Source organism: Lepidochelys kempii, unplaced genomic scaffold (genome assembly GCF_965140265.1).
Source record: "Lepidochelys kempii isolate rLepKem1 unplaced genomic scaffold, rLepKem1.hap2 scaffold_294, whole genome shotgun sequence".
NCBI lineage: Eukaryota > Metazoa > Chordata > Testudines > Cheloniidae > Lepidochelys > Lepidochelys kempii.
The window spans coordinates 1-21,453 of NW_027333632.1; the positions used below are offsets into that span (position 1 = coordinate 1).

A 21,453-nucleotide genomic window follows, 5' to 3' on the forward strand; every position below is an offset into this window, starting at 1 on the left:
AGGGGAACTGGGGGGTGCAGAGGTCACTGGGAAAAGGGGGGCACTGGCTGTGGGGGTGCAGGGTCACTGGGGGAAGGGCTGGGGTGCTGGTTGTGAGGGGAACTGGGGGGTGCAGGCATTATGGGGAGTAGGGAGGGGGCACTGGTTGTGAGGGGAAAGGGGGGTGCAGAGGTCTCTGGGGGGCAGGGGTCATTGGGGGGAAGGGCAGGGGTGCTGGCTTTGGGGGGAAATGTAGGGTGCAGAGGTCACTGGGGGGAGCACCAAGCCACTCCAACCCTAGCTGGTTTTGGGGGGCTGGCGGCTGGCATCCTAGGTTCCCTTACCCCATGGAGTGCCCTCTGCCTGCCCCCCAAAGCTCTGGCACCAGGAAGAGGGGAATCCCCGTCTCTGGGGCTAGGAGCTGGAAATCCCAGGAGGGTGGAGTTGCAGGGGAGGGGGGAGAAATCTCTGTTCCTGGGAATTGCTTCCCCGCCAGCAGGGTACGGGCAGCCTGGCCTGGATGGGCAGGGGGACTTTCCTGCCTCAGGGGTGGGGGCTGGCAGCCAGGACTCCTGGGTTCTCTCCCTGGCTCGCAGCTGGGTCCAGATGAGATCCAAAGAGGGGGGGAACGCGGGCAGTGCCCAATCGCCCACTAGGAGAGAAGTGGGGCGGGGGTGGGGAGAAGGGATACATGGAGGGAACTCGGGGCTGGCTGAACCCCCTCTATCCCCAATAGCCCCAGCTTGGCCCCTCGAGCAAGGGATCGGTCCCATGCAGGGCAGCAGTCCTGGGAGTTATGGGGCCAGGATTTGGGCAGGCTTGGCAGATGGACGAGGCTGGGCTAGGTTGTGGAGTGGGGGGCAGTGACTCCCCGATGGGGGGGGCTGGGTAGGCCAGGCTGGGGGGGCAGTGACTCCCCAATGGGGGGGCTGGGCTAAGCTGGGGGGGCAGTGACTCCCCAATGGGGGGCTGGGCTGGGCCAGGCTGGGGGGGCAGTGACTCCCCGATGGGGGGGGCTGGGTAGGCCAGGCTGTGGGGGCAGTGACTCCCCGATGGGGGGGCTGGGTAGGCCAGGCTGGGGGGGCAGTGACTCCCCGATGGGGGGGGCTGGGTAGGCCAGGCTGGGGGGGCAGTGACTCCCCGATGGGGGGGCTGGGTAGGCCAGGCTGGGGGGGCAGTGACTCCCCGATGGGGGGGCTGGGTAGGCCAGGCTGGGGGGGCAGTGACTCCCCGATGGGGGGGCTGGGCTGGGGGAGTGACTCTCCCGTGTTGCGGGGGGATGGTGAGGTGCATTGTGGGAGGTGTCCTCTCTCGCAATGGACCAAAATGGGCACCCCAACTTTCGCCACACTCAAAATGGCGTCTAGCGGATGCCGGACAGTTACGCCTGCGTAGCCAGTGGCTGACACATTCAACATGGCCGTCAGGCGGGGTGACCGTACTACGCATGTGCGGTTGATATCAACTGGCTCGGTTGCCGCAATCGACATGATACTCATGGGCCACACCCAACATGGTTGATCTTCGGCGCATGCGCTTTATTGTCCCCTCAGCGTGCCGCATTCGCTATGGCGGTGCCTCCTGTTGCGCATGCGTAGTCAGCACACGGGGCGCGCGTCTGCCGCCGCTCTCAATATGGCCGAGGCTTTGCACATGCGCTTTGATGTTTCTTGACACCCCCTCACCCCGCGCGCCACACTCGCCATGGCGCCTTGTCGCGCGTGCGCTCTCCTCGCTCCCCGTGCCACGCTCAAGGTGGCGACAGGAAGCGCCCGGCTCCGGGTTGGCGCGTGGGGGCGGCGGCGGCCAATGGGAGGAGGGTTGGCATGGGAACGGGGGGTGGGGCTCAACTGTCACCGCCCCCCCGCCTGTGTTGGCGGGAGAGTCGGAGACTGACTGAGCGGGGGCCTGAGGTGAGCGGGGCCGGGCCATGGGGGGCGGGGAGGTTGGGGGGCAGCCATGGGGGGAGGGAAGAGGAGGTGGGGGCCATGGGGGTGAGGGGAGGTTGGGGGCCAGCCATGGGGGGAGGGAAGAGGAGGTGGGGGCCATGGGGGTGAGGGGAGGTTGGGGGGCAGCCATGGGGGGAGGGAAGAGGAGGTGGGGGCCATGGGGGTGAGGGGAGGTTGGGGGGCAGCCATGGGGGGAGGGAAGAGGAGGTGGGGGCCATGGGGGGCGGGGAGGTTGGGGGGCGGCCATGGGGGGAGGGAAGAGGAGGTGGGGGCCATGGGGGGCGGGGAGGTTGGGGGGCGGCCATGGGGGGAGGGAAGAGGAGGTGGGGGCCATGGGGGTGAGGGGAGGTTGGGGGCCAGCCATGGGGGGAGGGAAGAGGAGGTGGGGGCCATGGGGAGGTTGGGGGGCAGCCATGGGGGGAGGGAAGAGGAGGTGGGGGCCATGGGGGGCGGGGAGGTTGGGGGGCAGCCATGGTGGGAGGGAAGAGGAGGTGGGGGCCATGGGGGTGAGGGGAGGTTGGGGGGCAGCCATGGGGGGAGGGAAGAGGAGGTGGGGGCCATGGGGGGCGGGGAGGTTGGGGGGCGGCCATGGGGGGAGGGAAGAGGAGGTGGGGGCCATGGGGGGCGAGGGGGGGTTGGGGGGCAGCCATGGGGGGAGGGAAGAGGAGGTGGGGGCCATGGGGGTGAGGGGGGGTTGGGGGCAGCTGTGGGGGGGGGGGAGGAGCAGATGGGGACCATGGGGGGTAAGGGGGAGTTGGGGGCCAGCCATGGGGGGAGGGAAGAGGAGGTGGGGGCCATGGGGGTGAGGGGGGGTTGGGGGCAGCTGTGGGGGGGAGGGAGGAGCAGATGGGGACCATGGGGGGTAAGGGGGAGTTGGGGGCCAGCCATGGGGGGAGGGAAGAGGAGGTGGGGGCCATGGGGGTGAGGGGAGGTTGGGGGCCAGCCATGGGGGGAGGGAAGAGGAGGTGGGGGCCATGGGGGGCGAGGGGAGGTTGGGGGGCAGCCATGGATGGAGGGAGGTGGGGGCCATGGGGGGCGAGGGGGGGTTGGGGGCCAGCCATGGGAGGATGGAGGAGGTTGGCACCATGGGGGCGAGGGGAGGTTGGGGGGCAGCCATGGATGGAGGGAGGTGGGGCCATGGGGGGCGAGGGGAGGTTGGGGGGCAGCCGTGGGGGGAGGGAAGAGGAGGTGGGGGCCATGGGGGTGAGGGGGGGTTGGGGGCAGCTGTGGGGGGGAGGGAGGAGCAGATGGGGACCATGGGGGGTAAGGGGGAGTTGGGGGCCAGCCATGGGAGGATGGAGGAGGTTGGCACCATGGGGGCGAGGGGAGGTTGGGGGGCAGCCATGGATGGAGGGAGGTGGGGGCCATGGGGGGCGAGGGGAGGTTGGGGGGCAGCCATGGGAGAAGGAAGGAGGAGGTGGGGGCTATGGTGGAACAGGAAGGTTGGAGGGACCATGGGGGTGGGGGGAAGGTTGGGGGGAGCCATGGGGGGAGGGCAGAGGAGGTGGGGGCTATGGAGGGGAGGCTGGGGAGGCCATTGGGGTGGGGGACTATTGAGGGGGAGCCGTGGGGGCTGTGGAGGGGTAATGGGGGGCCATTGGGGGCAGGGGAAGGAGGTGAGGGCTAAGGGGGGGTGGGGAAGTTTGGAGGGAGCCACGGGGGGGAGGAGGTGGTGAGGGCTATGGAGGGCTGATGGGAGGCCACTGGGGGTGTGGGGAGGGTGCTGGGGAGCCATGGAGGTGGTTGCGGTGACCATGGCGGGAGAGGGGAGGTTTTGGGGAGCCATGGAACGGGGAACGGGATTAGCAGTAGGGCAGGCAGTGGAGGGGAGGGAGGGCAATGGAAGGGGGGAACTATGGAGTAGGGCAGATTGGTGGTGGGGGAAGTTACTGGTTGGTGGCTGGGATATAAACCAGGGGGCGACAGGAGCTGGGCTGGGCTGGCAGTGGTGGAGGGCAAGGCTGGGTGGGGGGATGGCTGGGGGGGAGAGTGACTGGGTATGGGGTGGGACAGACGACTGGGTGAGGGGTGGCCAAGGCTGGAGGGGTGGGGCGCACCCTGGGGAGGGTCTCCGCTCACGCCCTTTCCCTGCTCCCACAGCCAGGATGGAGTTCAAGCGGAAGGCTCCTGGGGTGGGGGCTGGCGGGGGGGACCCCGCCTCAGCGCCGCGGAAGCGGCCCAAGGGGGGTGACTGGGAGGACGATGGCCCCTCGCACTTCGAGGAGGAGCTGGCCCTGCTGGACGAGGTGGAGGCCGAGATCGCGCTGGAGATGAAGGAGTCTCAGCCGGCCCCCGACACGGTGCCCCTGGGTGAGGCGCGTTCTCTGCCCTGGCAGTGGGGAGCTGACCCCAGTGAAGTGCCGGGGAGCCTCAGTAGGGGGTGCTGTGCTGTGGGATGGGGGCTCGTAGGGGGCGATGTGCTGCAGGGTGTGGAGCAGGCGGCTCGGGGGTGCTGTGCTGGGGGGAGAGGGGGCTCGGCAAGGGTGCCGTGGGGAGCAGGATGGGGGTGCAGCAGGGTTGGGGGCTTGGCGGGAGGCGCCATGAGGAGCCGGGGGTGCTGTGGGGAGAGGGGCAGGAAGCAGGGTGCCGGGGAGGCGGGAAGAGGGTGCTGCAGGGGGTGGGAAGCGGGGCGCTGTAGGCAGAAGATGGCTTGGCTGGGGGCACTGCAAGTGGGGGACAGCTCAGCCCCGTCTCTGATGCCCATTTCCTTCCCCCTCAGGGAGCCTGATCTCTTCCGTGGGGAACCCCAAGTGGCAGAGGCCGCCGCCCCCCAGGATAAACCCCGCCCAAGATGTGCTCTGCTTCCAGCAGGTGGAGTTGGACTATTATGTGGGTGAGCCACTGTCAACCCCTCCCCCCTCGGAGCGGTGGGGGGGCAGTAGTGAGTTAGAGCGGGGTGGGGGGCTGGGAGCCATGACTCCTGGGTTCTCTCCCTGGTACTGGGAGGGGATGGGGGCCTGGTGGGTTAGAAGCTGAGGGTGAGGGGGAAGGGAGCCAGGACGCCTGGGTTCTTTCCCCAGCTCTGGGAGGGGAGGCGGGTCTAGTGGGTTAGAGTGGCTGGGGAAGGGGGCCCGGCAGACAGGACTTCTGGGTTCCTTTGCTGGTTCTGCCCTGGCTGTCCCTTCCCCCCTGGAGTGGGGATTATGACCCCCGTTTCCTGCCTCAGCATGGCCAGGAGAGGGGCTCCCTGGCTCCAGTCTGGCTGGGCTGGTTAATCAGTGCCATGGGGTGAGGCTGCTTTGGAGAGGCACAATGGGGCCTGTCTGTCCCTGCTGTCACCCCAATGGAGGAGGGGGGGGGGAAATGGCCTGGAATTCCCCTGGGACCTTCCAGTTCCCCTCCTCCAGCTGGGGAGCCAGGGGGGCTGCTGGGCTGTTCCCTGACTGTGGGCCTGGCGCCACCCAGGTGGCTATGCTGGGGGTGGGAGGTTGGGGGGCTACGTCTCTGACCCTGTCGCTCCCCCAGGTGTCCCCGTGCCAGGCATGCCCGGCGCCACCCAGGGCCCAGTCCCTGTTCTCCGGATGTTTGGCGTCACGGCGGCCGGGAACAGCGTCTGTTGCCACATCCACGGCTTCGCCCCCTACTTCTACGTGCCCGCCCCGGCTGGTGAGTGCCTCCTGGTGTGGGGAGGGGAGCGGGCAGTTGGCAGAGCCCCCCCTGACCCTCTGCCCCATCCCTGACCCCAGGCTTCCAGCCCCAGCACCTGAGCGACTTCCAGCGGGAGCTGAACGGGGCCGTGCTGCGGGACCTGCGCTCCAACCGGGAGGGACTGAGCCGGGCCGTGCTGGCCGTGGAGATGTGCAACAAGGAGAGTGAGTGTGGGAGGGGTTGGGGGGTGGACAGGTCTGGGATGGGGGCCAGGCTGTGGGCTTCACCCCAGTCATGGCTGCCGTGAGGGGTCCCTGGGCTTGGCCGGGGAGTGGGGGGCGGCTGGTGCCTGTCTGAGCTGACCCCCAGGGGTGTGGGGCTGGGAGGGGCGAGGGATGTGGGAGTGTGTGTGCGCGTGGTGGGGCTGGTGCTCATGTGGTGACTCTCTTCTCCCCCCCCCAGGCATGTACGGGTACCACGGGCAGCGCCGCCTGCCCTTCCTGAAGGTGACCCTGGCTCTGCCGCGGCTGGTGGCACCTGCCAAGCGGCTGCTGGAGCAGGGGCTGCGTTGCGAGGGGCTGGGTGTGCTGGGCTACCCGGCCTATGAGGCCAACATTGACTTCGAGATCCGGTAGGGCCCCCGCGCCGCCTTCCCCCCCGCGCTGCGCTGGGCCCCAGTCCTGGCCCCTCTGCTTCCTGCATTGGGATTGGTCCCTCCGCGCTGGGTCCCAGTTCCCCCTCCCCCCCCACCCCCAGCACTGGGCCCTCCTCATCCGCCCCCTGTGTTGTGGTGGGGCCCCTTCTCCTTTCCCCCACCCCTCTGTATTGGGCTGGGCCCCCAGTGCTGGCCCCGTCCTCCTTTGGCCCCGCCCCTCTGCATTGGGGTGGGGCCCCTCAGGTTGGCCCCCCCCATGCTACCCTCTGGCCCCTGTCTGCCCCATCTGCTCCCCGGCCTGGGTCCTGACCCCTCCCACAGGGTTGAGTCCTGTCCCCCTACCTCCCCCACCTGCTCACTCGCTCTCCCCACCCAGGTTCATGGTGGACCGAGACGTTGTGGGCTGTAACTGGATCGAGCTGCCCCCCGGCAAATACCGGCTGCGCCCCGAGCAGCTCATGGGGGAGCCCTCCAAGGAGCTGGCCAAGGTACCCCCATGGGGTGGATCTATGAGCGGGGGTGGGATCTCTGGAATGTGAGTGTGTCTCTGGCCTGGGTGTAGGGCACAGGGGGCTCATTGGGGTGGAGTTAGGGGTGGGGGCGCTGCAGCCAGGGTGGGAGGCTCTGTGATCAGGGTGGGTCCCTGTGGGGTGGGGGTCTCTCCCCAGCACTTGCGGGGCTATGGAAGGTTTGGGGTTTGAGGTGTGGTGGGCACAGTGTGGGGGATCATGGGGGCTGGGGTGGGGATGGCAGTCCCTCCCAGCATGCATTGGGGTGGGGGTGCAGAACCCCCCAGCTGACCTCCCTCTCTTCCCCCCCCAAAGGCCTCGCTGTGCCAACTGGAGGCTGATGTGGGCTGGGCAGATTTCATCAGCCACCCCCCTGAGGGCGACTGGCAGGGCATCGCCCCACTGCGGGTGCTGAGCTTCGACATCGAGTGCGCTGGCCGCAAAGGTGAGGGGCAGCCCGGTGGCATCGGGGCAAGGGGGCAGCTGGTGTGTGTGTGGAGGAAGCTGGGGAGGGGGCTGCCACGGATCCTTAGGCTGGACCTCTTGGACTACAGCCCCCGTGGGCTCCGGCAAGCCAGTCCTGCTGAGTTGGCCCCTGGGGGTGGGGGAGCCATGCCCCCCTCACCCAGTCGGGGCGGCTGGTCCTGTGCCCAAGGCTTGGGTATGGGGCCCAGGCAGCGGAGCGCCGCCTGCCTTGCAGGCAGACAGGTCTCTGCCACCTGCTAGGAACCAACGCAGCACATGGGGAAACTGAGGCATGCACAGGCCTCATCAAAATATTACAGAAAATACCCACTGTGTCCCAGTGGGTGGGCAGCAGGAGATGAGGGTGGCTGCAGTGGGGGTGGAGGGACGAGTGAGCTGGAGGGCATGGTGGCTCCAGCCAGGCGCCTCCGCAGTCAGCAGCGAAAGAGGCGCTGCCATCATTAGGGGCCAGAGTGAACGCTGAGCTTCAGGCTCGCTGCAGACCCGCCCGCCTATCCACAGCCCCCTTCGTCCCCAGGGATCTTCCCGGAGCCGGACAAGGACCCGGTGATCCAGGTGGCCAACATGGTGCTGCGGCAGGGCGAGCGCGACCCCTTCATCCGCAACGTCTTCACCCTGCAGAGCTGCGCCCCCATTGTGGGCTCCCAGGTGCTGTGCTACTCCCAGGAGGCCGAGCTGCTCAAGGTACTAGGGGTGGGAGTAGGGGGGTGTGGGGGGCACAGTGGGGAGTGGGTGGGGAAAGCCGGGGAACATGGGCCCAGGGTCTGTATCCCAGCGGTGGGGGAGGAACAGGAGGGGCCCGGAGCTGGGGGGGCTCTGGGTGTCCCCTCTTAACCCCCCTTGTCTGTGGCAGGCCTGGGCAGAGTTTGTGCGGATCGTGGACCCCGATATCGTCACAGGCTACAACATCCAGAACTTCGACCTGCCCTACCTACTGCAGCGTTCCCAGGCCCTCAAGGTAGCGGGGACCCTGCCCCCCATTGACCCCTGACCCCTCCACTGGCCCCCAACAGCCCTTGCCCCCTCCCTGAGCTGCGAGGACCCCCCACCGACCTGTCCTATCTGCTGTAGCGCACGCAGGCCCTCAAGGTAACGGGGATCCCGCTCCTGAGCTTGCCTGACCCGCAGCATGGGACTTCTCACCCACCTCCCAGCCAGTTCAGGGGGTCAGGGTTCCCTCCTACGCCCCAGAGCCAGGCACAGCCCATGACAGTGCTGGGGCGTTTCCTGGCCCTGCTTCACCCCAGTGTTCCCCAAGGAGAACAGAGCTGCCCCCTCCGGGCCTGACAACCCATCTCGCCCCCTTCCCCCACCCTCCTTCCGGCAGGTTGCCACCTTCCCCTTCCTAGGCCGCATCCTCGGGCGCAAATCCGTCATCCGGGACTCGTCCTTCCAGTCCAAGCAGATGGGGCGGCGGGAGAACAAGGTCATCAACATCGAGGGGCGCATCCAGTTCGACCTGCTGCAGGTGGGGCTGCGGGGCCGGGGCGACGGGGGCTGGTTGGTGGGGCTGCGGGGCAGGGGTAAGGATGTCACGGCGGGGGTCACAGTCTGGGTGCTTGGGAACCGTGAAGGCAGTCAAGGCTCGGCTTCAGTCCCTCGTGGGTCTGACCATGGCGTGTCAAGCACCCCATGAGCTCCCCGTGGCAAGCCCACCCAGATGGAACCCCTGGGGAAGCCTCACCCTGCCCCCAAAGGGCCCTGCCCCACAGCCAGCCGGGACTCCCAGCCAGCGGGTAACACAGCGTAGGGCAGAGCTGGTGAGCATGGACAGCAAAGTTGTGGGGACCCAGAGCATGGAGCCCTGGACTCCTTTCTCCCCCACCCCCCCATCCCAAACCAGGAGACTGACCCCTTCCCGCAGCCCAGCCCTAGACCTGCCCAGTTCCCCTCTGTCCGGGACTCACAGGACGGGACGCGTGCTCTCTCGGCTCCGTACGGTCCCTGGGGGAACCCCCTTCAGTGCGACAGCCCTTTTCGGAGGTTAAGCCCCTCCGCCTCCTGGAACCGCACTTCTCTGAGCCTTAGCACGCCTGTCTCTGCTGTGGGTCCCGCAGGGAGTCCCTTCGCTCCGGACCCCCGGACCCCCGGGGCCTCCACCCCCAGAGGGAATAATGCCCCCCTGTTCTCTAGCCCCGAGGGACTCTCAGCCAGCATAAAACAGGAGGGTTTATTGAGCATCTGATAAACTTTCCAGGCCTCAGGCCTGGCCTCCCTCAGCACAGCACATCTAGGTCTCTCCTGCGGCAAGGGGGGGCTCTGCCTGCTCCTCTCCCCAGTCCAGAGCCCCTCTGCTTCCAGCCGATCATCCCGTCTCGTCTCCCCCAACAGCTCCTCCCCCGTCCTTTGTCCCAGGTAAATGAGTCGCAGGGGCCCTCTCTCTCCTGTCCTTTGTTTCCATCTGGCTGGAACCGGTTGGTCAGGTCACCGGGTTCCTCTCTCCTCAGCCCTTTGTCCCTTTCCTGGGCCAGCAGGCCACCTGGTCTCTTTGTTCTCCAACTCTCTCTCTCCCCCCCCCCCCCCCCCCAGATTCTTGCAGAGGATGGGCCCGGCCGTGACTTGCCAGGCTACAGAGTGTCGGGCTATTGTCTGTGTCCAGGCAGCGCTATCCTACCTGCCCTCTGGGGGTCGCTGCACTGCTCACACGCTCTTGTCCCACCACCTAGATACTTAGGTAACACAGGGGAACACATGCATCTGATGAAGTGAGCTGCAGCTCACGAAAGCTTGTGCTCAAATAAATGTGTTAGTCTCTAAGGTGCCACGAGTCCTCCTTTTCTTTTTGCGAATACAGACTAACCCGGCTGTTACTCTGAAACGGGAAACTGAGGCACACACACACAGTATTCAGAGAAAACGTTAAGAACAGTCTTGTTTCATCACAGAGATGCTGGGTGGGGGCTGCAGGATGGGAGCGAGGGGCGGGCAAGGGCTGCATGTCAGGAGTGAGGGGCACCGGGGGTCTCACTGTCCTGCCCCCCGGCAGGTGCTGTTGCGTGAGTTCAAGCTGCGCTCGTACACCTTGAACGCCGTCAGCTTCCACTTCCTGCAGGAGCAGAAGGAGGATGTGCAGCACTCCATCATCACTGACCTGCAGGTGAGGGCGGGGCCTTGGCATGCCCCGCCTCTGTGTGGGATAGGCCCCTCCCCCTGCTCTCCCCTTCCCACCTGATGGGACCCCCGTGTGCTTCCCACACCTGGCCAGGCTCGGCCCCGCCTCCCTGGCCTGTGCTGTGTCCTCCCAGCCTGGCGTGGGCCCGGCCTGCCCCCCCCTGCTGGGGCTTGCTCCTCCCCAGCCCCCCGACACTGTGTCCTGTCCCCCCAGAACGGGTCGGAGCAGACACGCCGGCGCCTGGCCGTGTACTGCCTGAAGGACGCCTACCTACCGCTGCGTCTGCTGGAGAAGCTGATGTGTGTCATCAACTACATGGAGATGGCGCGGGTCACCGGGGTGCCGCTGGGCTACCTGCTCTCCCGGGGCCAGCAGGTCAAGGTGGTGTCGCAGCTGCTTCGCCAGGTGAGGGGGGCCCGGGGTGTGGGGGGCTCCCGGGGTTGCTCGGCTCCGTGTGGCCCCTGGGAGGAGCCCCCATCCGTGCAACACTGCCTCCTGGGGCTGCTCTCGCTCTAGGGGGTCCAGCCCTGGGCCCCGCCGCCTCCTGGGGCCACACCTCTGAGCCCCCTGCACCTGGCTTTGCTGTGGGCCCCTTGGGGGTCCCCTCGCTCTGGCCCTCTGGGGCCGCCCCCAGAGGGAGCAGCCCCTCCCTCCCCTGTGCTCCAACCCGCAGGGACCCTCAGCCAGTGCAAACGGGGGTTATTGTACGTCCCACCCCAGCCCAGGCAGCTTTCAGGGGTCCGGCCCCATGTCCCAGCCCCGGCCAGCTGAGTCTGTCCCGCCCCAGCCCAGCCGCCCCTTCCAGCCGTGTCCGTGTCCCCAGCCCAGCCGCCCCTTCCAGCCGGGTCCCCTATCTCCCCTCCCCACAACCACCTCCTTTGCCTTCAGTCCCAGGTGAACAGCTCATCTGGGCCCCTCTCCTCCGTCCTTTGTCCCTCCACTGGCCCGACCCAGCTGTTCCCAAGCTGGGCTGGGCCTCCCGGGCACCAGTCGCTGGGTCCCCCATCTGCAGGCCGTTGCTGGGGTCCCGGCTGCCGGGTGAGGTCACACCTGGCCCCCTGCAGCAGCAACCCCCCTCTGCCGCCCCCCGTTACACACCCAGCGCACAGGGAAACTGAGGCACGCATCGCGTTCATGCACCGCACTAAGGAAATCCCCTGCTTTGTCCCAGGGCGGCTCCTGCCCAGGCAGGGGAGGGGGCTAGAAGGGGTGAGCCCCAACCTGTTGTGTGTGGGGGGAACCTGAGGGGGTTGGGGATCCTGTGGCTGGACCCCCCCCTCCCCCCACAAACTGGGCCCTGATGCCCCTGCTCCCTACAGGCCATGAAGCAGGACCTGGTGATGCCCGTGGTGAAGTCAGAGGGGGGCGAGGACTACGCTGGTGCCACGGTCATTGAGCCTCAGAAGGGGTGAGTGGGGGTGGGGGGGGCAGTGGGGAGCAGCCTGTAGGGAGCTGAGTGGGGGGGAAGGTAATGATCTGGGGTGAGGGGGTTGGGATGAGCTGGGGGCAGGGGTGGGGTCCCCACGGGGAATGGTGCTGGGAGGGTCTCGGGGGGGGCGGTGCTGGCACCAGGAGAAAGTGACCTCCCCCCTCCCCCCCCAGGTACTATGATGTGCCCATCGCCACCCTGGATTTCTCCTCCCTGTACCCCTCCATCATGATGGCTCACAACCTGTGCTACACCACGCTGCTGCAGCAAGGGGCGCCGGAGCGCTATGGGTGAGGGGGGGCGGGGGAAATGGGTCCTTGTGCTTCATGGGGGAGGGGAAGGGGGCTCTTGTGCTCCATGTGGGGGGCTGGGCTGCATGGGGGGGGCAGTGTGGGAGATGCAGGAGGCTGGGCTGTGGGGACAGGAAGTGGGGGGTCCTATGCTAAATGGGGGGAAGGGCTGTGCCCCAGGGGGAGGGGGAGCAGGGTAGAGATGGAGACCCCCCCACACACACACACACCCAGCAGCTCTGGGCGGGGCTGAGACAGAGAGGAGCTGGGGTCACCCCCCAGGCACTGTCTGGGCTTGGGTTAAGTGCAGCCCTTCTGTGGGGGGGAAGGGATGGGACAGTGGGAGGCGCCAGGGGTGTCCCTGAGCCCCCCCGCCCTGCTATCTCCCCCCGCAGGCTGTCCCCCGAGGAGTTCATCCGCACCCCCACGGGGGACCTCTTTGTCAAGGCCTCTGTGCGCAAGGGGCTGCTCCCTGAGATCCTGGAGAACCTGCTGGCTGCCCGCAAGAGGTATGGGGGGGCCCTGAGTGGAGTGGGGGTCTGAGCCCCCCTCGCGGCTGCGAGGGGCAGGAGGTGTTGGGAAGGTGGCCGGGTGGGGTGGGGGGGAGGATGGGGGTTGCGTGGGGGGGACGGGCTTCGCAGGGACTCGGGATGGGGCCCCCCCATGCTGATGTCACTGACCCCTCCCCGGGCACAGGGCCAAGGTGGAGCTGCAGCAGGAGACCGACCCCTTCAAGCGGCAGGTGCTGGACGGCCGGCAGCTGGCGCTCAAGGTCAGCGCCAACTCGGTGTACGGCTTCACCGGCGCCCAGGTGGGCAAGCTGCCCTGCCTGGAGATCTCCCAGGTGAGTTGGGGGGGAGGGGTCGCTGGGCTCGGGGGGGATTTCCCAGGTGGGGCTGGCACTGTTGCCCCATTGTCTGTCCAGCTGGGGGGACTCAGGGACTTTCTGTGCCCAGCCCCGCTCCAGGGGCTTCCCTGGCACTTCCTCAATCCACCCCCAGCCCGGGCAGGGTTGGAGCCACTGCCCCTCCCCAGCATTGCTCCTGCCCTGGGGTTTCCGAATGCCAGGCTGTGAGACGTCGACAGCTGGCAGCTCTGCCCACCCCCACCAGCCACCTCTGGGGTGGGGCGTAGGGGCTGGATCTATGGTGGCCCCTCGCCCGGTGCTGGGAGGTGGCCCCTTTGGGCTGGGGCGCGGGGGCTGGGTCCATGGGGGCCCCCTCGCCTGGTGCTGGGACGTGGCCCCTCTGGGCTGGGGCGCGGGGGCTGGGTCCATGGGGGCCCCTCTGGGCTGGGGCGCGGGGGCTGGGTCCATGGGGGCCCCTCTGGGCTGGGGCGCGGGGGCTGGGTCCATGGGGGCCCCTCTGGGCTGGTGCTGGGACGTGGCCCCTCTGGGCTGGGGCGCGGGGGCTGGGTCCATGGGGGCCCCTCTGGGCTGGGGCGCGGGGGCTGGGTCCATGGGGGCCCCCTCGCCTGGTGCTGGGACGTGGCCCCTCTGGGCTGGGGCGCGGGGGCTGGGTCCATGGGGGCCCCTCTGGGCTGGGGCGCGGGGGCTGGGTCCATGGGGGCCCCTCGCCTGGTGCTGGGACGTGGCCCCTCTGGGCTGGGGTGCGGGGGCTGGCCCCTCGCCCGGTGCTGAGCTTTGGGGTAGCAAGTTTCCAGTGCCCAGCGCTTCCTACTGGCCCCCTGCCCACCCCCTTGCAGCCAGCCGCCCTAGCGCCACCCTGGGGCATTGGGGCCAGGCCCCTGGTCCGGCAGAGTACCCCCAACTGAACCCGTGGGTCACCTGCCCCTGCACTGGCCTATCCCTGCTCCGCTCGGGGCTGGGCGTGCGGCTGGGCAGCACCACCCGCCCCGCTTCCTGTGGGTACCGCTGCTCTGTGCGGCGGGGGCAGGGGCTGGCACCAGGACAGGAGCCTTTTGTGTCTGTCAGGCCAGGCTGTGCGCCACTTGCATGGGCATGGGCAGGGCCGGGCTAGGGGTCAGGAGTGAGGGGGGCGGGGCTGCGGAGCCTGCGGAGCCTGCGGGTCGGGAGAGAGGGGCAGTGGCAGGGCCGGGCTAACGGGGGGCTGTGGGTCGGGGGAGCGGCATTGGCAGAACTGGGTGGGGGGCAGGGCTGGGCTGTGGGTTGGGAGTGAGGGGCACCGGCAGGGCTGGGGGGAGCACTTGCAGTCTCTCCCGCCCGCTAACCCCATTACCCCTGATTCTCCCACCCCCAGAGCGTGACGGGTTTTGGGCGCCAGATGATTGAGAAAACAAAGCAACTGGTAGAGTCGAAATACACCATGGCCAACGGGTACAGCGCCGATGCCAAGGTGAGGGGCAGGGCTCAGGCCAAGGTAAGGGGGATGGGCTGGCTGATGGGGGGCTGGGTCTCTTCCCCCCGCCCACCAGGTGGTGTACAGGGACACGGGCTGGGTTGGGGGGGAGGTTTCTCTAACCCCGTCTGCCGCCCCAGGTGGTCTATGGGGACATGGGCTGGGTTGTGGGGCCGGGGGGGGCAGGTCTCTCTAACCCCGTCTGCCCCCCCAGGTGGTCTATGGGGACACGGACTCGGTGATGTGCCGTCTGGGGGTGCCCTCGGTGGCCGAGGCCATGCGGATCGGGCGGGAAGCGGCCACCTGGGTCTCCAGCCACTTCCCGCCTCCCATCAAGCTGGAGTTTGAGAAGGTGAGTGGGGTCGGGGGTTGTGATGCGGGGGGCGCCTTGTCTAACCCCCCACCACACAGAGTGCAGCGCCCCTGGGGGGCCAGGAGCCCAGGGCTGGATCTGTGCATGGCCCTCAGGGGACCGGGTTGGCACTGGTGGGGCTTGGCGGGTATGGGGGGAGCAGGGCTCTGCAGTGGGGGGGGCAGGATTCCAGCCCCTCACCCCCCCCATTCCCCCCAGGTGTATTTCCCCTACCTGCTGATCAACAAGAAGCGCTACGCCGGGCTGTACTTCTCCTCCAGCGCCCGCACCCACGACAAGATGGACTGCAAGGGCATCGAGACCGTGCGGCGTGACAACTGCCCCCTGGTGGCCAACCTCATCAACACCTGCCTGCAGAAACTGCTCATCGACAGGTGGGGCTGGGAGAGAACCCAGGAGTCCTGGCTCCCCGAGCCCCCCTGCTCTCACCGCTACACCCCACTCCCTTCCCAGAGCTGGGGGGAGAACCCAGGAGTCCTGTCTCCCTGCCCCCCTGCTCTAACCCCAAACCCCTCCCACCCCCCCCACCCCCCGGGTTGCTGGGGGGGAACCCAGGCGTCCTGCACTGACAGGGGTGTCTCCGTCAGGGACCCGACGGGCGCCGTGGCCCATGCCAAGGAGGTGATCTCGGACCTGCTGTGTAACCGGGTGGACATCTCCCAGCTGGTCATCACCAAGGAGCTGACCCGCACGGCCCACGAGTACGCCGGCCACCAGGCCCACGTGGAGCTGGCCGAGAGGTGAGGGGACATGGGGGGCAGCGGGGGACCCCCCCAGGGCCAGGCGGGTGCTACCCCGGTGCTGGGCCTCGCTGGGTCCCCGGCTCGGCTGCTGTGGCCCTAGCTCTGCAGCTGAGCTCCCTGGGGGGGGCGGCGAGGCGTGACCCAGGGGAAAGGCAGAAATAGCCACCGCGGCCCACCTGCACCAGCCCCGCCCCCTGGAAACAGCCCCCCCCGCCTGGGACTTCCTGTGGCCTCCGCAGCATCTCTGGGGCGGGGCAGCACCAAACGGGCTCCCAACCCGCCCGCCGCTAGCCCAGCCGGTGCCCCTCACTCCCGACCCGCAGCCTCCTGCTAGCCCAGCCGGTGCCCCTCACTCCTGACCCGCAGCCCCCTGCTAGCCCAGCCCAGCCCAGCCCTGCCCTGCCGGTGCCCCTCACTCCCGACCCGCAGCCCCCTGCTAGCCCAGCCGGTGCCCCTCACTCCCGACCCGCAGCCCCCTGCTAGCCCAGCCCAGCCCAGCCCTGCCGGTGCCCCTCACTCCCGACCCGCAGCCTCCTGCTAGCCCAGCCGGTGCCCCTCACTCCCGACCCGCAGCCCCCTGCTAGCCCAGCCCAGCCCAGCCCTGCTAGCCCTGCTGGTGCCCCTCACTCCTGACCCGCAGCCCCCTGCTAGCCCAGCCGGTGCCCCTCACTCCCGACCCGCAGCCCCCTGCTAGCCCAGCCCAGCCCTGCTAGCCCTGCCGGTGCCCCTCACTCCTGACCTGCAGCCCCCTGCTAGCCCAGCCCAGCCCTGCTAGCCCTGCCGGTGCCCCTCACTCCTGACCTGCAGCCCCCTGCTAGCCCTGCCGGTGTCCCTCACTCCCGACCCGCAGCCCCCTGCTAGCCCAGCCCAGCCCTGCTAGCCCTGCCGGTGCCCCTCACTCCTGACCTGCAGCCCCCTGCTAGCCCTGCCGGTGTCCCTCACTCCTGACCCGCAGCCCCCTGCTAGCCCAGCCCAGCCCAGCCCTGCTAGCCCTGCCGGTGCCCCTCACTCCTGACCTGCAGCCCCCTGCTAGCCCTGCCGGTGTCCCTCACTCCCGACCCACAGCCCCCTGCCAGCCCAGCCCTGGGCTCCCCCACCAAGTCTCTTTCATTAGGCTTGTTCCCTGCTTCTCAACTAGTGGGTGTCTGGAAAGAGTCGGGGGCTGGGGGCGCCGGGCAGGGGGACGTGCAGGCCCTGGGGTTTCCTCCACCCTGACTCTGCTCAAAGGAAATATGCTAATAGCAGTTGTTAAAATAACCCGTTTCGTTAGTGAAACCCTCCCCCCAGCCCGGCCGGCGCCCCTCACTCCCGCCCCGCAGCCCCCTGCTAACAGCCCCGGACCACCACCCCCAGCCCGGCCGGCGCCCCTCACTCCCGCCCCGCAGCCCCCTGCTAACAGCCCCGGACCACCACCCCCAGCCCGGCCGGCGCCCCTCACTCCCGCCCCGCAGCCCCCTGCTAACAGCCCCGGACCACCACCCCCAGCCCGGCCGGCGCCCCTCACTCCCGCCCCGCAGCCCCCTGCTAACAGCCCCGGACCACCACCCCCAGCCCGGCCGGCGCCCCTCACTCCCGCCCCGCAGCCCCCTGCTAACAGCCCCGGACCACCACCCCCAGCCCGGCCGGCGCCCCTCACTCCCGCCCCGCAGCCCCCTGCTAACAGCCCCGGACCACCACCCCCAGCCCGGCCGGCGCCCCTCACTCCCGCCCCGCAGCCCCTGCTAGCCCAGCCCTGGTCCTGCTCTCACCCCCAATCTCCGCAGGATGCGGCGGCGAGATCCGGGCAGCGCCCCCAGCCTGGGCGACCGCGTCCCCTACGTCATCGTGAGCGCGGCCAAGGGGGTGGCGGCCTACATGAAATCGGAGGTGAGTGTGGGGGGGTTGCCCATGAGGCTGGGGGAGGGGGGCGTTGCCAGATGGTTTGGGGGGGTCCCTGCGGCCCCCCTGCTCTGACTGCCCCCCCCCACGCCTCCCGCAGGACCCCATCTACGTGCTGGAGAACAACATGCCGATCGACACCCAGTACTACCTGGAGCAGCAGCTGGCCAAGCCCCTGCTGCGCGTCTTCGAGCCCATCCTGGGCGAGGGCCGGGCCGAGAGCGTCCTGCTGAGTGAGTGGCCCCCCGACCCCTGTCCCGGGGGCGCCCTCGGGCCCCCCGCTGAGCCCCTCCCTGGTTTCCCCCACTGACCCCCTCCCCGGGGCGTGCTCGGGCCCCCCATTGACACTCCGCCCCCAGGGGCGCGCTCAGCTCCCTCCCTGAGCATTGGGGGGGCCCGGCCCTGACCCGTCTTTCCCCACAGGAGGGGAGCACACGCGCTGCAAAACCGTCCTGACCTCCCGGGTCGGGGGGCTCATGGCCTTCGCCACCAAACGCAGCACGTGCCTTGGCTGCCGCGCCAGCCTGCCCCACCACGGTGAGTCTGTACCCCCCCCGGGTACCCCCGCGCCCTCTGCCCCACCACGCTGAGTCCGTACCCCCCCCGGGTACCCCCGCGTCCCCTGCCCCACCACGCTGAGTCCGTACCCCCGCGTCCCCTGCCCCACCACGCTGAGTCCGTACCCCCCCCGGGTACCCCCGTGTCCCCTGCCCCACCGTGGTGAGTCCGTACCCCCCCCCGGGTACCCCCGCGTCCCCTGCCCCACCACGCTGAGTCCGTACCCCCCCCGGGTACCCCCGCGTCCCCTGCCCCACCACGCTGAGTCCGTACCCCCGCGTCCCCTGACCCACCACGCTGAGTCCGTACCCCCCCCCGGGTACCCCCGTGTCCCCTGCCCCACCGTGGTGAGTCCGTACCCCCCCGCGTCCCCTGCCCCACCACGCTGAGTCCGTACCCCCCCCGGGTACCCCCGCGTCCCCTGCCCCACCGTGGTGAGTCCGTACCCCCCCCCGCGTCCCCTGCCCCACCGTGGTGAGTCCGTACCCCCCCCCGCGTCCCCTGCCCCACCGTGGTGAGTCCGTACCCCCCCCCCGCGTCCCCTGCCCCACCACGGTGAGTCCGTACCCCCCCCGCGTCCCCTGCCCCACCACGCTGAGTCCGTACCCCCCCCGCGTCCCCTGCCCCACCACGCTGAGTCCGTACCCCCCCCGCGTCCCCTGCCCCACCACGCTGAGTCCGTACCCCCCCCGCGTCCCCTGCCCCACCACGCTGAGTCCGTACCCCCCCCCCCGGGTACCCCCGCGTCCCCTGCCCCACCACGCTGAGTCCGTACCCCCCCCCCGGGTACCCCCGCGTCCCCTGCCCCACCACGCTGAGTCCGTACCCCCCCCCCGGGTACCCCCGCGTCCCCTGCCCCACCACGCTGAGTCCGTACCCCCCCCCGGGTACCCCCGCGTCCCCTGCCCCACCACGCTGAGTCTGTACCCCCCCCGGGTACCCCCGCGTCCCCTGCCCCACCACGCTGAGTCCGTACCCCCCCCCGGGTACCCCCCGCGTCCCCTGCCCCACCACGCTGAGTCTGTACCCCCCCCCGGGGTACCCCCTACGTCCCCCTGTGCACCCCTGCCCCACTATGGTGAGTGGCCCCCCCATGTCCCCCCACACATGTCCTGTGCCCCACCATGGTGACCCACCCCATGCCCCTCTTCCCCATGCCAAGTTAACCCCCCAGCCTGCTGAGCCCCCGCTGCCTCCCCCGCCCCCATCAGAGCATGGGACACCCCTCCCCCACATCCCTGCCCGGGTGGGGTGGGCGGGGAGCTGGTGGCGGGTGGCGCAAGATTCGGCGGGGCGGGGGGGTGTCTCCAGGGTTTTGTAACCGGAGAAAAGCCCCGGGCCAGGTTCTCCAAACTCCCCTGCTCCCCCGCTGGGGGACCCCACCCCAAGCCTGAGTCCCACTGGGAACCCCCTGCCCCCCCCCCGGGTGACCTCTGAGTCCTGCTGGGGGACCCTGAGCCCCCCTGCCCCCCAGGTAACATCTGAGTCCCGCCCCTCCCACCAGGGGCAGAGCTGGGAGGCTGCTCAGGGGTGCGGTCCAGGGATGGGGAGCTAGTGGGAGCCCCAGGGTCACTGGGGAGGGCTTGGGCCAAGGGGGGCCCGGCGGGTGGGTCGTTGACGTGTCTCCCCACAGGTGCAGTGTGTGAGTTCTGCGTGGGGCACCAGTCGGAGCTGTACCAGAAGGAGGTGAGCTGGGGGGACGTGTGGGTCTCACCATGGCCAGGGGGGTGGGGCGCCAAACATGCTGTGGGGCTGGGATGGATGCGTGTCTGGGGGTTAAAGTACAGGGGCGGGGGCTGGGAGCCCGGATGCCTGGGTTCTCTCCCTGGCTCTGGGAGGGGAGCGGGGGCTGGTGGTTAGAGCGGGGGGGCTGGGAGCCAGGACTCCTGGGTTCTCTCCTGGGAGCTGGTGGTTAGAGCGGGGGGGCTGGGAGCCAGGACTCCTGGGTTCTCTCCCTGGCTCTGGGAGGGGAGCGGGGGCTGGTGGTTAGAGCAGGGGGGGCTGGGAGCCAGGACTCCTGGGTTCTCTCCCTGGCTCTGGGAGGGGAGTGGGGGCTGGTGGTTAGAGCAGGGGGGGCTGGGAGCCGTGAGGTGAAGGCTTCAGGCCCAGCCCCTGTCCTGAGGTGGGGGGGCTGTGTGTTGGGGGAGATGCTGCGTCTAACCCCCCCCCCAATCGGATCCCCCCCAGATCTCTCATCTCGCGGGGCTGGAGGAGAAGTTCTCCCGTCTCTGGACCCAGTGTCAGCGCTGTCAGGGCAGCCTCCACGAAGACGTCCTGTGCACCAGGTACGGCCCCGCCCATCGGGGGGCAGGGTGGGGGGCTGGCCAGGTCCTCGGGGGCAGGCAGGGCTGGCCAGGGTGCTGGCTTGCCTGAGAGTGGGGCAGGCGGGTACCGGGGGCGGGGGGGCTGGCCAGGCCAGGAGTGGGGCAGGCAGGGCTGCTCAGGGGGCTGGCTAGGCTGGGAGTGGGGCGGGTACTGGGGGGGCAGACAGGGATGGTCATGGGGCAGGCGGGTACCGGGGGGGCAGGCAGGGATGGTCAGGGGGCTGGCCAGGCCGGGAGTGGGGCAGGCGGGTCCTGTGGGGCAGGCAGGAATGGTCGGGGGGCTGGCCAGGCCGGGAGTGGGGCAGGCGGGTGCTCTGCTCCCAGCCCCTCCCTCGGGGCAGCTGGTTCCCACGGGAGCCAGGGGCTGAAATATGGTTTTATGCCCCGGCCCCCCCGCCCCCCCATGGCGTTTACAGCCGCTTATCGGGCTGCGTAAACAGCCGGCTCCCACGGGGGGGGCCGGGGGGGTGGGAATGCCGGGCCCCGGGGCCGCTGATTGCCCTGGCTGGCGTCTTTATGGCCCTATAAATCCAGCACCTGCTGCTGCGGCCTCCCCCGCCACCCCCCCCCACGCTGCTGGGGGCAGGGCTCAGTTCACCCCAAGCACCCCAAAAATCTCTGGGCTCCCTCCTCGGGTCCCCCTTCTGCACTGAGCCTCCGCACTCCCGGCCCCAAGCCCCCGTTTGTCTCTGCTGCCCCCTGTCATCGCTGTTCCCCCTGACCCCGTCTTCTCCCATGTCCCGCCCCCCCCCCCCAGCCAGGACTGTCCCCCGTCTCTCCCCCACACACTGACCCCCCTCTTCTCTCGTCCCCCCACAGCCGGGACTGCCCCATCTTCTACATGCGCAAGAAGGTGCAGAAAGACCTGGATGACCAGGAGCGGCTGGTGGCGCGATTCGGCCCCCCCACGTGGTGACCGGGGGCCCCCCGCTGGCAGGGGGGCAGGACACGGGGGCTCAGCCCCTCCCTCACCAAGGGTGGTTCCACCCGGGAGGGGGCTGGGGGGGGGCCATTGGGAGCTTTGTAATTTTGTATTTTCTACTGGGAATAAAGACTCTTCTTTCCAATGCTGGGAACTTCTCCTGGTTTATGGGGCATCAGGACTCCTGGGTTCCCTCCCCAGTTCTGGGAGGGGAGGGAGGGCTAGTGGTTAGACCAGGAGGCTGAGAGCCAGGACTCCGGGGTTCTCTCCCTGGCTCTGGGAAGAGAGTGGGGGCTAGTGGTTAGGGCAGGGGTGGGAGGGAGCCATGACTCCTGGGTTC

At 69.3% G+C, this 21,453-nt stretch overlaps 1 protein-coding gene across 1 annotated transcript; it reads left to right on the top strand.

Annotated features, from left to right (window-relative positions):
• Positions 1 to 1,845: 1,845 nt before the first annotated feature.
• Positions 1,846 to 21,258, top strand: POLD1 (DNA polymerase delta 1, catalytic subunit). Its single transcript, XM_073327007.1, has 27 exons — positions 1,846 to 1,892; positions 4,029 to 4,238; positions 4,648 to 4,761; positions 5,394 to 5,534; positions 5,615 to 5,740; positions 5,979 to 6,147; positions 6,548 to 6,659; positions 6,996 to 7,125; positions 7,684 to 7,850; positions 8,020 to 8,124; positions 8,494 to 8,634; positions 10,153 to 10,263; positions 10,492 to 10,683; positions 11,598 to 11,686; positions 11,881 to 11,997; positions 12,393 to 12,506; positions 12,694 to 12,841; positions 14,217 to 14,312; positions 14,530 to 14,667; positions 14,887 to 15,062; positions 15,276 to 15,428; positions 17,195 to 17,297; positions 17,410 to 17,542; positions 17,733 to 17,846; positions 19,501 to 19,553; positions 20,055 to 20,152; positions 21,011 to 21,258. The coding sequence occupies exons 2-27, from the start codon at positions 4,034 to 4,036 to the stop codon at positions 21,105 to 21,107; spliced, it is 3,342 nt and encodes a 1,113-aa protein (XP_073183108.1). The 5' UTR covers positions 1,846 to 1,892; positions 4,029 to 4,033; the 3' UTR covers positions 21,108 to 21,258.
• Positions 21,259 to 21,453: the final 195 nt, after the last annotated feature.

What these genes read in the sequence shown, in the direction of transcription:
- POLD1 (XM_073327007.1), top strand. Translation starts at nt 4,034, where the DNA reads ATGGAGTTCAAGCGGAAGGCTCCTGGGGTGGGGGCTGGCGGGGGGGAC. An exon ending in GGTACAGCGCCGATGCCAAG is followed by an intron (nt 14,313 to 14,529) that starts GTGAGGGGCAGG and finishes CTGCCCCCCCAG; the next exon opens with GTGGTCTATGGGGACACGGA. An exon ending in CGCCAGCCTGCCCCACCACG is followed by an intron (nt 17,847 to 19,500) that starts GTGAGTCTGTAC and finishes GTCTCCCCACAG; the next exon opens with GTGCAGTGTGTGAGTTCTGC.